This window comes from Lacerta agilis, chromosome 6 (genome assembly GCF_009819535.1).
Source record: "Lacerta agilis isolate rLacAgi1 chromosome 6, rLacAgi1.pri, whole genome shotgun sequence".
NCBI classification, from domain to species: domain Eukaryota; kingdom Metazoa; phylum Chordata; class Lepidosauria; order Squamata; family Lacertidae; genus Lacerta; species Lacerta agilis.
Window position 1 is genome coordinate 46,934,982 of NC_046317.1, and position 13,287 is coordinate 46,948,268.

At 46.9% G+C, this 13,287-nt stretch overlaps 1 protein-coding gene across 4 annotated transcripts in view; it reads right to left on the bottom strand.

Moving 5' to 3' along the window:
- Positions 1-13,287, bottom strand: part of SZT2 (SZT2 subunit of KICSTOR complex) — an 82,654-nt gene that overhangs the window by 52,459 nt on the left and 16,908 nt on the right. For all 4 annotated transcript variants that reach the window (XM_033152371.1, XM_033152375.1, XM_033152372.1 and 1 more), the window contains exons 9-16: positions 11,652-11,822; positions 9,347-9,578; positions 9,045-9,174; positions 5,148-5,290; positions 4,742-4,894; positions 4,472-4,586; positions 3,655-3,860; positions 1,974-2,198 (exon numbers count right to left, since the gene is read on the bottom strand). In XM_033152371.1, the coding sequence (XP_033008262.1) occupies positions 1,974-2,198; positions 3,655-3,860; positions 4,472-4,586; positions 4,742-4,894; positions 5,148-5,290; positions 9,045-9,174; positions 9,347-9,578; positions 11,652-11,822 (1,375 nt within the window). The remainder of the gene's footprint in view (positions 1-1,973; positions 2,199-3,654; positions 3,861-4,471; positions 4,587-4,741; positions 4,895-5,147; positions 5,291-9,044; positions 9,175-9,346; positions 9,579-11,651; positions 11,823-13,287) is intronic.

Below are 13,287 nucleotides of genomic sequence, written 5' to 3' on the forward strand. Positions count from 1 at the left end.
TAGCTTTTCACCACACACCACACACAGTGGAGTTGGTTGGTTTGCATCTCCGGTGAAAGTAAATCCAAATGAAATATAGCTTTCGCTATATTGCCTTGTGCCAGAGAATTTGCATGAGCCAACCATCTTTGCTTTCTTTTGATCCCCACTCATACCTGGGCTCTCATCTGGCTCCAAATTTTGTTCAGAGTCCAGTTCTTTTCTTTTCAAAAACTTGTCCATCACTGCAGTATCTCAAATTTACCTGTGGGGTTGGGACTGAGGAGAAGACTACCTGAGGGACACCAGAGCTCTTTCCTGCACGCCCCAATAAGAATTTGCCAGCAACTCACTGAAAAACCAAGATGAAAATCCTCTTGAGCCTGACTGCCTTGTCTTTCACACTTGCCTTGTGTCAGGGAGCCTGTATGTTTAGCCCGCACAAAGCAGAGATTAAAGATGGTCAACCGGTGCTGCCCACCGAGTGTACTGAGCCCTATGATGGGAGCAAGCATCCATTGGGCTACAAGTGGAATACAGCGGAGTGCATGGAATGCATATGTAGACTAGGAAGAATGACTGGGAAAAACAACAGTAAGCAGTCTCGAAACTAAGCAGGGAAAGACAGAAACTGTTTAGCTGATAAAAGAGGCCTTGGGGTGGCACGGCCCCTCTCTGATATTTGGTAAATGATTATGGCTAGGTATTTGCCTCAACTTATGCCTTGGTTTTTTTAATACAGTCATAAAGCATGTGGACTGCAGTGTCCTCTGATGCAAAGAAAATAGCAATACCCCTTTTTAAGCAGCAGCTCTGGGTGGGTTAAGGCTAGTGAAGCAATCGGTGGGGCTGGAGAACACCCCCCCCCTTTTCGTTGCCCTTGGCGGAGAAGGGAATTAATTCGCTGTCCTACGCTGTCCACCCCTGTCGCAGCCCCCTCATTCAAGCGCGCCTTTTACCACCCTACCGGCGCAGGAGAGGCGAGCACCAAGCTGCAAGCTCCTCCTCCTCCTCCTCCTCCTCCTCCTGCCGCTGCCGCTCGCCTTCCCTACCTGGTGTGCCGGCGGCCCCGCACTCACTTGTTGATCCAGAAGGTCCACGGCGAGTGCAGCGGGATCCCCTTGCCGGCGTCGGGCTCCAGGCCGCTCAGCTGCTGCTGCGGGTCGGGGTCGAGGTTGGCCTCGTCCTCCGCCTGGTGCTGCTGTGGCACCGCCGCCGCCGGCGGGCTCGGGGGCTCGGGCAGGCCCGGCTGCCTCTCGGGGGGTGCTGAGCGCCATTGCCCTGCGCTTCCTTCAGCCCAGCGCCGCCTCGCTCGGCGAAAGCCCGCCTTGTTGCGCACAGCCGGCGGGCAGCAGGGGGCCCTGCCCGCCCGCTGCAAATCGGGCCCGCCGAGCAGGCAGGCCTCGCTCGCTGGCTGGGGGGGGGGGGTTTCGCCTATTTATAGCGCCCTTGGCTGAGCGGCGGCTCCCTGCTCCGAGCGGCTCGCCGTCTCCTCTCCCACCCATGGCGCGCGGGCTTGGCTGAGCGGCGGCTCCCTGCTCCGAGCGGCACTGTCTTCGCGGCACACCAGGCAACCTCTCGCGGCACACTAGTGTGCCGCGGAACAGTGGTTGAAAAACACTGATCTAGATAATGCCTTATCAGATTGCCATTTCTGGGTAGCCTGGCCATTCCTTTGAGATGGTAAATAGTTCCTGAATCTCTTACGCGCATATTGATAGTGTGCTCAGCTTAACAGATACTTTCCAGACTTTATTTACAGGGAGGTGTAAGTCCCTACAGTCCAAGGACAATGGGAAAGCTTTTCCCATTTCCTTTCTCCTTGCAGAGAAATATTTGAGGTCAATTTGGAAGAGTCAAAATGGCTTTGGGATTGTTCTCCTGCACTATTCAGACACGTGGTTTATATACTTTAGTATGTGTTAGCCTTGTACATTTATGAACATTTATTATATACATATATAAGACCTTAAAATTCTTATAACAGCACTTACTCTGTGAGAGTGGACAGCAGTTGCGCCACGGCTGTGATGGGCACTGTGGGTACCAGCCCCGACTGCACACACCAGATCCAGCGCTGGTGGTAGAAGTAGCGAGACAAGGAAGCCAGGGTGGAAGAAGCTGTGCGGTTGGCCACCATGGTGAGAGGGCCGGACATGGGGGGATTCTCCAGAGGCAGGAGGCATGGAACACGATAGTCAGAGGGCAACTTCTCATATCTAAGAAGCGGAGAGAGGAAGTGAACATGACTACAGCTGTGAGGCTGTCGTGTTCATACTGACCCCATGGAGAACACCTTTAAGACACCAGTGAGTCATCTCTGCGCCTTCTCAGCCCAAAGTCCACCACACAAGCCCACCCTAGTGTGCAGAAAAAGGCTTGTGTACACAATGGCAAAGACATCACAAAAGAACACACAATATATTAAGAGAATTTCCTGCAGGCACAACATTTCCGTTTTAATTAAGGAATTTATGTAGGCTTTGGGGGGTTTTATTTGGGGGGGGGGCATATAATCAACACTGCTTCTTAAATTCCACAAATAATTGGAGTTTTTTTAAAAAGTAAAAACCACAGATTGCATAACACAGGAGAGGGCAGGCATGGATAATAGGACTGTGGAACCTGTAGGAAAGGGATTGGCAAATATGGGAAAGCAGAAGTGGTGTTTTTGTTTGTTTGTTTGAAGGATTGAAAACAAGCCCAGAAGCCTAATCCGATGAGCCTTTCATGCTCAACTTCCATTGAACATTTCAGCTTTCCCACCAAAAATTAATTATCTTGGGGGACGACGACATGTTTTTAAAGTGAAAAGATTCCCAGAATTACAAAGCATACTCTGCTTTGTTTACCACACCTGCCTGCAACCTTTGCAGCCCTAATCAGGAAGGGTGTCAACTTCCCACAACCCAAGCTGGCTAGTCTCCCTCTCTCATTATGTTAAAGAACCCAGTGTTCTCCACCAAGCCTGAAGGGCGGGAGATTCAGTACCTTTATACAACTGGCAATTAAGTTACATAATCTGCTGCCACAAAATGTGGCCACAAAACTGGTTGGCTTCAAAAGACAATTGATGGAGGTAAATTAATGGAGGATAACAGCTATTTAGTACTAAACCACAGGATCAGAGGCAGCATGCCTCTGCATAGCGACTGCTGGACCACAACAGTGAGAGAGCACTGCTGTCCTCATACCCTGCTTGTGCTTTTCCTTGTAGGTGCAAGACGGGTCCCTGTAGCTTGCTGACCTAGTCCTAGACCAGGCATAGGCAACCTTCGGCTCTCCAGATGTTTCGGACTACAATTCCCATCATCCCTGACCACTGGTCCTGTTAGCTAGGGATCATGGGAGTTGTAGGTCAAAACATCTGGAGAGCCGAAGGTTGCCTATGCCTGTCCTAGACCAACAAGTAGTTAAAATGGCGTCCTCCAGATGTTTTGGACTACAACTCCAATGACTCCTGACCATTGGGCATACTGTACTGACTGGGGGAAGAGGTGATGGGAGCCGTAGCCCCAAACACCAGGCTAGCTACCCCTGAAGGCTTTTGGGATCCAGTCCAACTTCTGATACTCACAACCTCCACAGTGGCCAAATCATATGCCAGGGTCTGCCTGCTCCAGGCCTACTGAAGCTCTAAGGTAGCAAATGTTCTGCATGTCCTGTCCCCGTTACCTAATCAGGAGCTTCTCCAGAGGCTTGTGCAGCACAATAAGGCAAGGCCTGTCCGAGAGGGTTGGCTGGGCCCCAGGCACAGGAGGTGATTTCGATGGGGAGCTGCTGCCAAGGGCCTTCCGCTTCACTTTTGGCGTTGCCTCTTTGCTCTGGACTCTGTGGGGGAAGCGCAGCTGAAGGATACGATCTCTTAATTCTTCTACTATCTGTTGGGAGAGAAGTAGATGGGCGCAAACACTGGAGCAGAACGTTTGGCTGCCCCTTACATATGAACAGCTGCTGTTGTGGAACCTGAATCCCTCATACCTCCTTGGGCCCTGCTGTTCTCTCTGCAGAAGCTGCAACTCTGGCTCCAAAATCCCCCAGGCATACTGGTCTGTCTCTGTCAGCAATGTTACCTGATGTCCCAAAAACTAAGACATCAGCCCCACGAGGGAATTCCCCACTTAAAGCAGCCCAGAAAGAGCCTGCCTCTTAGATGTCCATCAAGACCTGGATCAGTTCCAGAAATACCATATGCCTAGCCAATTTGAGATGAGTTGCATTACTGGAGGAGAGTGGGAAGGATGGGCCCTCCAGCTAGCTTTGCCCACCAACCGCACTATTATTTAGGCCTAGAAACAAGGCTTCTAGTCTATGAAGCCCAAGGAGGACTTCAGATGCTGTTGACTGTACAGGAGCACATATTGCTGCTTGGTAGTGCTGAAGGATTTACTCCCCCCAAAAAATACTCACTGAACCGATTATTGCTGCGTAAATGCATTTTCCTGCAGTTTTGCTAAATGCTTACTATAACCCGAGGAAATCCAGTACTCACTTTGTTCCTGATCTTAGCAAGCGTTCCAATGGGGAACCCCAGACGAAGGACCATGCAGGGAGCTTTGGAAATGATCCGCACCACATAGAATGAAAAAGGAGGCTGATCCTCAGAACTGCAGAATGGAGAACGACAAACAGCAGGTGGGACAAGCATCAACACAAGCACTGACAACTATTTCTCTGGAGCTACCTTAACCCCCAATCTAAGGCGCTGACCTTATACAACGTCTCATCCCCAGCCGCCCCAACCCTTTACTACGTGCCTTACCTGCGCATGAGCTTGACGTAGGAGTAGCCTTCCACAAGCACAAAGCTACTCCAGTCACGCAGCAAGGAAGTCAGCGCCGAGTGCGAGATGCGGCACTGAATAGTGCTGTAGCGGCCGTTGTTGCCTGGGGTGTGCAAATGTTTTGGGACTGGCCTGGGAAGTACATCAAAGGGTTACTACTCATGGTTCAGGATACTGCTGGTTCCTCATCCTTCTATCCTTGGGCAAAACACACATGTGAGAGCTCTCCCTCAGCCATTTGGATGCTATCAGTAAGAACAAGCAACACCACAGGCTAAGCCACCTGTGGGTGTTAGCAAGATTTGCACTGGGGCTAGGGTACTTCAGCTATCTCTATGCATGCTCCCCCAACCATGAGACACACAGCAACCCAGCGTGCACATACATGTCATGCTCCAAGAGGATTACGATGCGGTGCATGTGCAGCCACCTCTGCCAGAAGTTGGCATCCATAGACAGAATGGGCTTCCAATAGGCTGCAAACTGTGAGTGGCAGGAGTCCGAGCTGCTGTGCTGCAACGACAGTACCTAAAAAGGAGGGAAATAATACTCTGTTGGTGCCTTTGCCTTTGGTTCTGTGGTGGAGTGCAGCACTTTCTGCCCCCCCCCCAAAGCCGCCATGCTAGGTGGTTAAGCACAAGGTTGGTCAAATTATGCCATTGCCCTCAAACAGTTCAAAACCATCTTCATCAGAGGTTACAGACACCAAGGACAAACTCACAAATTGCTGCCATCACAGTTCCTGGGTGCCATAATGAAACTACCTCCCACTCCTCCCCCCTAATCTTCCCTAAGGGTTCCTCCAACTCTCTGGAGCAGATTTGGGGAGGGGACAGGGTGTAAGTGCAGAGAGGAGAGGGAGAAGCCGCATTCAGTTAACTGTAATCCTTGTGCTGATGGAAATAGTTAGTAGAATACCACCCAAAATTTCCTACTGAGAGAATATCTAGCACCCAATTTGTTTTAACCAGCAATGAGAAGAGCAGCTCTGAGTGTTCACCTAAGACAGACCACATGAGGGCCTGACATTATATATGTAATAGTCAAGATGAACTACAACAAGCTAGATTGTCAATGCATGGTGCAGAAAATCAACAAGTGTACTTACTCAATGAAAATGCTACATATAAACAGAACAATAAGAATGGGCTGTGAGGTAAAACCTATAGGGGAAGCTGGAAGAGAGGGCATTTGGAGACAGATGGCTAGCATTAATATGAGAGGTGAATGAACAATGGCTCATAAACTTAAGACAGCTGCCTTGAGGCCTCAAGAAGATCAAATAAAGATTAGCTTGCACTGCTTAATCAGGATGCCTTTACTTGTCTGTGGCCTTGGCATCCTGACTGAACTTGTTTTTGGCCATTACATTGGGGCAGATCAAAAGGGGCTTGTGCCTTAGAGGCAGATGTCTGACCTGATCTATGGGCACCAACTAAGTTTGTTCTTGGTATGAGCTTTTGTGTGCATGCTCATACCAAGAACAAACTTAGTTGGTCTCTAAGATGCTACTGGAAGGATTTTTTCTATTTTTTATTTTGTTTTGACTATGGCAGACCAACACGGCTACCTACCAGTAACTGATCTATGGGGTTCTCAATTTGACAGAATTAGTCAACACCAAGAGACATAGGTGATGTTAGTCTCATAAGTAGCGTTCAAGGAAACGGACAGGATATAGTAGCCCTTTCAGCTGAGTAAGTTAACTTTGGAACTCTGTTTTTGAATCACAAGTGGCAAAGAGGGGAAACAGCCTGGATTCTCCTTTCTTCTACCTCTGCAGAGCCACTTGACAGGAATGCCCCCTTTTGCCCTTGCTGTTTATGGTTATGGAAACTCTGACTAATTTTAATATGCAACAATAACAATGTGGAAGGCCTAGGTGTAAATGGCAGACAGCATGTACTCAGCCTGTTTGCTGACAATAGCCTCCTCTTTCTGAAAGATCTGATCAAAGTCTGACCTGAGATCCAAACAGTCTTGGACCCCTTTCACTCTGCAACTGGTCTTGAAGTGAACTGTGTTAAGTATGTTATGTTATGTATAGACATACCGCTAGCTGATGAACTACAAAGCACTTGCAGTTTTGCTTTGCAGCTCAGGTGCCTAAAGTATCTGGGGACAGGGATCATCTAACAGCTTCAGCAACTCAAAAGGAAAAATTATTACTCCCTAGTGAAAGATGTCAAAACCGACTTACACAGATGGAGTTCTCAATCTCACCTGGTTAGAGAGAATCTCAGCGGTAAAAGTATCTTTGTTACCTTGATTCTTGTTCTTATTCCAGATGCTCCCCATCTGGTTGGATGATGGAGTTATTAGACAATGGCAAAGTTGCTTAATAGCTTTATTAAGCGAGGGCAGAGGCCCCTGGTGAGCAAAATCATTACGTATCAAACAAGGAATGGGGTAGAAGGGACATCCTAAACCTTCAGTTTTATTATGATTCATGCCAGCTCCAACAATGATCTTATTTAGTAAATGACAATCTGGATGTGGCATTGGTTCTGACTGCAATTCGTCCAGATAGGCCCAAAGGCAGAGCTATACCCTTCTCAAAAACTGTCCTTGGCAAAGATGAAAGCAATAGCCAACCCATTAAGTGACCCTGAAAATGTGGCAGAAATGGGCTTTGTTACAACTGAAATCAACTTCTCCAAGCTCCATCTCTCGGTATGATGTTAAAGTGCTGAGGGGAAGTCCCTAGAGGTCTGACATTATTTGAAAATCACTGCCTTAACGATGGCAAAGACATCAAGTGTTTGATATCCGTGTTGTATACAGGTTTGTGGCACGACTAAGGGCCTATGCAGAGCTTGGGAGGTGGAACCGAAATCAAGGGAAACGCTTGAAATGATGTGCGGTCAAAGATGCCATTGAAGTTTGTGTCTGCAAAGTTAAGAGAGACCACACTGGAGCTAATATACAGGTGGACATTATCTTGCTTAAACTGGGTTGCATGAGTAACACTATGTTTATGCTGTACTGGGAAGGGGTGCAGTAAAACTGGCGCAATGTTTCATTTGTGGTGATCTTGACCTGTGGTACTATCTTCCTGGCTCTGGATACTCCAAGAAATCATGGATATTCTTAACCAGTTTTTCCTGACCCAGGACTTGCCCTTATTTCAATTTTCCCTTTCACTATGCAAGGCTGGTAGGCAAAGGTATGCTTAATTGCATTAGCTGAAAAATTGACACAATGTCATTGTGTGTTGTGAGGCAAAATAAAGAGAATTTTGTATGCGCATGGGGTCTTTTTTGCATTATCTGGTGGGTCAAGGTATATCTGCAAGACCCCTGGATCCTTACAAAACTTTTTGGTTAGACCTATTACTCAGGCATCTGTTGTTTGGGGGTTTGACAAATGTGTTGCACTGAGAGTTCTTACACAGACCTGCATTCCTCTCTATTGCACATTTATTTTGCAGTTAGAAGTGATCATGCATGCTAGGTTGAAGCTCTGGTTTCGTTATATGTTTTTACAATTTTTTTTTACCTTTTATTTGTGTACAATTGATCTGGGCTTACTGTATAAAAAATTAAGAAAAAGAGCATTTAAAAACAAACAAACAGAAATTAGCTGTAAAGTTATTGCAAATAATAAGGTTAAAAAGATTGTGAGGAATAGGGTTTATCTTTTGGAATTTGCCCTAATGCAGTAGCCAAATACAAAGGCTACACAGAACAGCACATCAAGCAGCACAGTAAAGGACAGGCAAACAAGAACTGCATTATTTACCTAGTCAACCGATGATTTCCAGAACATTTGTTTGGTATTTGAATTCAGATTAGATACTCCTTCTGCAAGGTTTTGATGGATTAACCTACGCCTACAACAGTCATTTTAATAAAATCTATTTCTTGCGACCTGCTGTTGCATAAGAAGCAATGATTTTATATTGTCAAGAACCTACACAAGCGCGCACACACACACACACACACACCATCTTTAACTGATGGTCTTAAAGAATACACATCTATACAGGCTGGCTTGGGATAACTCAGAAGGAAATACCTTAGAAACAGTATGAATTTAGACACAGTAGAACTGAACGGGTTCATGCAGTACCCTACCGAAGAGATACAACATAATTGCTGCAGAATATCGTCCACCCCTGAAAGTAGGATAAACAAAATACCCATACTTCCCTCTCCCCCTCGACATGCAAATCAGCATAAGGCAGCCAAATCTAAGAGTTTGGCAGGCAGGCAGCTAAATTAGATATAAGAGCTGTGCCTCTATTAACTCAGTCAAGGATCAGAGACAGCAAACAGCATACCGGTGTTGTGGATCCTGGAGGAATGTAGAAGAGAGGCACTCCATTTCTAGTGCTTTCAGGGATTGTGAAGTGTTCTGGCACACTGTCAAACGACTGGAGGTGAACCAGCATCTGATCTGTTTGGTTGATGCTGAAAAGACAACATCAACCCACCAGTGACATTTAAGAACAGCAGTAGAAGCACTGCTCCTTAAGAATGAATACACAGCTTCAAAGAAGATAACATACTGCCCATGACGCCTTTGGGAAGGACATATGGAGGGCCACCACCCCAGTAATGGGGCAGGCGCCAGCAGACTTACCTTTGCAAAGTGTTCCAGAAGCGGCGTATCACAGTTGTGCGGTACAGGCTGCTGATAGGTTTCCGCATGGTGCAGCTGATGTCATGCAAAATGTCATAGCTGCCCTCCATAGTCACTTCCACCCATGTGCTACGTTTAGAAGGGTCCAAGGGCCATGGGGCCACTGCCAAGTATTCAATTCTCATATTGTGCTTCCACAACAGAACTAACTTCACTTCTAGATGAGTGCCACCTATAAGCATGCAGTAAGATTGAGAAAAATGGGTCATAGTCAGCGTCCCATCTTGCCCCCACCCCCACTGCACTACACCTTGAGATGGATGTACATGCATCATTTCTCAAAGAGGCACAGATTCAGGACCTTTAACAGAGCTGACTAAGATCAGGAGGCAAGCACTTGGTGCCTCAGTTTTCTTCTCATTATAGGGACACTTGGCAATGGAAACAATTTCTCGTTCATTTTAATCTCTCTTACTTTTATTCTGCATAAAATAAGATGCATTTGTCAAGTTGTTTCATGCTTTTGTTGCCCACTTTCTCTTCAGTATTATACCCTTTCAGCTTTTTTTTATTTTTTAAAACACAACACAATTAAAGTGCTTTTCCATGAAAGGTAACATGGTCAATAATTTTACTTGGCTCATTCACCCCAGATGATAGCAACTATCTCGTTTTTAGACCCCATGGACCACACAGGGAGAGTATAATATTTATTATTTCAACAGACTAACATCCCAGTGCATTTGAGACAAATTGCATGTTTCTGAATCTAAGACAGAAACACCCACTTATCTGCTGTGCATGCTTGAATTCATGCAGCTACATTTGGCAGCAAGTATTCCCTTGAAGAGGGACGCGGGTGGCGCTGTGGTCTAAACCCCAGAGCCTAGGGGCTTGCCAATCAGAAGGTTGGCAGTTCGAATCCCTGCAACGAGGTGAGCTCCCGTTGCTCGGTCCCAGCTCCTGCCCACCTAGCAGTTTGAAAGCACGTCAAAGTGCAAGTAGATAAATAGGTACTGCTCTGGTGGGAAGATAAATGGTGTTTCCGTGTGCTGCTCTGGTACTCAAGAAGCTGCTTAGTCATGCTGACCACATGACCCAGGAAGGTGTACGCAGGCTCCCTCACCCGGGCGTTGCGAGGGGGTGGTCCGCCTCGGATTCCAGGGGAGGGGGGGTGACACTTGGGGCAGCCCCGCCCTGCCGGAGGGCCCCAAGCAAGCCGCAGAGCGAAGCTGCTCCACCCCGCGGCCTGTCCGGGGTCCGCCTGCTGGCGGCGCTATGGGGCTGCCCTGCGCGATAGGGACAGGGAAGCCCCAGGAGCTGGCACTCACTCGGCGGGTTGCCGCTGGAGCAGCAGCGCCGGCAGGATGGACTGAGTAGTCCATCTCAGCCGGCGCTGCTGCTCCAGCGGCGACCAAGCGACCTGCCGAGCGAGCGCCTGCTCCTGGGGCTTCCCCCTCCATGCTGCTTTAAAGTAGCACGGACGGGGAAGCCCCAGGAGCCGGCACTCGCTCGGTGGGTCGCTGCTGGAACAGCAGTGCCAGCAGGACAGACTGCGCATGCCCGGATTTCTGGGCATGTGCAGCCTGTCCTGACGCATGCGTCGTGACGTCACAACGCATGCGTCAGGATGCCCCGCCCCCAGGGGGTGCCTCCGCGTGGCAACGCCGCCCCGGGCGCCCAAGAGGCTTCCTACACCTCTGCTCGCTCGCCCAGTAAATGAGATGAGTGCTGCAACCCCAGTCGTCCCCGACTGGACCTATTCCTATTACCTTGACCTATTCCCTTGAAGAATACTTGGCCGCACAGCTCAAAATGTGCTGGGACTCTGGAATAAGAAGTTTCTATGCACTGCATGGCCTCCGTATGTGGTGGGCTTGAGCTATATTCTGGATTAGGGATTTCAGTCCAAGGGCCATATTACCTTCAGGGCAGCTTTCCAGGGATCACACAGTAGTGGTGGGTGGGGGACAGAAGCAAAAGCGGCAAATGCAAATTTTACCTTTGTACAGGAGGATAGTTCCTACACACATTCGCAAACCCCCGTCCTATCCTTCATCCCAGTAAGCAGGAGGCACAATCAAGAGTCCAAAGACACATTCCAGCCAGGCAAAACTTGAAAAACACTCAGCTGTGCAATGCAAGGCTATAGAGGGATGTGGTCCGAGGAAAGTCCTGAAGGCCAAACTGAGGGGATTGGAGGACTCCGTTGGGCCCCCAGAACCTGTTCTGGGTATTGTCTGAGTGGGCATCAGATGAACACTGGCCACACTTCACAAAGCAGAGTAAGATTACCGGGAGTCACCTTTTGTAACGTTGACCTCGCGGATACTATAACCCTCTCGCAGTCGGACAGAGATGATACTGATAAGATCAGCATGTACTTCCTTCTCCGTATGCTTCTTCCGCCTCATAGCCAAGGCAGGGTTGCTGCTTGCGGAAACAAGGTGTTCATTGAACAGCCTGTGCTGGGACACTGCAACGACAGTAGACAATTATGCCAGTCATTCCCGCCCTTAACAGAAGGTCCCAAGGCAGTTTGCAAGGGCCTCCAGCAGCTACTACGAAGAGTCAACCACACAACTGAAATGCTAAGGCTAGAAATCTAGGACGGAGACAAACTGTACTTGGTAGGATGCTTAAAATATGCTTAGAATTGACCACACTTTTCTTCTTTAAAAGGAGCAGAATGGAGAAGCCCTGAACTAGAGTGGACCATGGCATTAGTGGAGGAGCTAACCCTTTCCCACACTGCTATTTGCCCAGCACCCCACCCTCCCGCCACACACACACACACACACACACAAAGTAGTTTTATGTAAAGCACCATAAATGGGCATGTAGCAGCTTCAGGAGGGTAGAGGGGAAAGGAGAGAGAGAAAGAAGAGGCATTTCTGACAGAAAAACAGCATGGGCTCCCCCACAGCTGCTTCTGATTAATAGAGAAGTGGCCAGTCCCAAGCAAGCTATTTAAAAAGCAGCTCATTACTTCTCCAAGTGTTATTTTAATGTTATTGTTGACTACTTATTAACTATACTTTTCCTAATTTAAAATATATATATATATATATATATATATATATATATATATATATATATATATATATATATATATATATATATATTACAAATATATTTTTATTTTCCAAAAATAAACAAAACTTAACACACATTTGTCAGATATAATTTTAACAATAATATCTAAACTCTGCTGAGTTTTCTGACTTCCTTCCTTCTCTACTTTAGTTTTCTTAAGTTCCATCATTCATCTGCTTTCCCTTAAATCCCAAATTCTATTTGCCATATTATAATACCTTCATCTTTAATCATTCTTTCTAATAGGTTGCAAGTATTCCATCACACCTGTTAGTGATTTACATAATTACAGACTTCTAAATATTTCAAAAATTTACTCCAGTCAGCTTGAACCTGTTGGTCTCTCTGGTTTCTTATCCTCGCAGTCAATCTCGCTAGTTCTGAATACTCCAATAATTTCATTCTCCAATCATCTACCGTTGGTAAATCTTTCAATTTCCAATTTTGTGCCAATAAAATTCTAGCCGCTGTGGTGGCATATAAGAAAAATCTTTGATCCTTCCCTCTAATTTCCTCACCTACCAAACCTAGCAAAAACGCCTCAGGTTTTTTTGGGAAAGTATATTGAAGTCACGAAGAGTCGGACACGACTGAACGACTGAACAACAACAACAATATTGAAGTATCTTCTTCAACTTGTTATATATTATCTCCCAATAAACTCTAACTTATCTATCACACATCCACCACATGTGATAGAAATCACCCTCTTTCAGATCACATTTCCAGCATTTTTTACTACTTTTCTTATACATTCTGGCTAATTTCACTGGTGTCAAGTACCAACGGTACATCATCTTCATTATGTTCTCCTTCAGAATTGTACATGCCGTAAATTTTATATG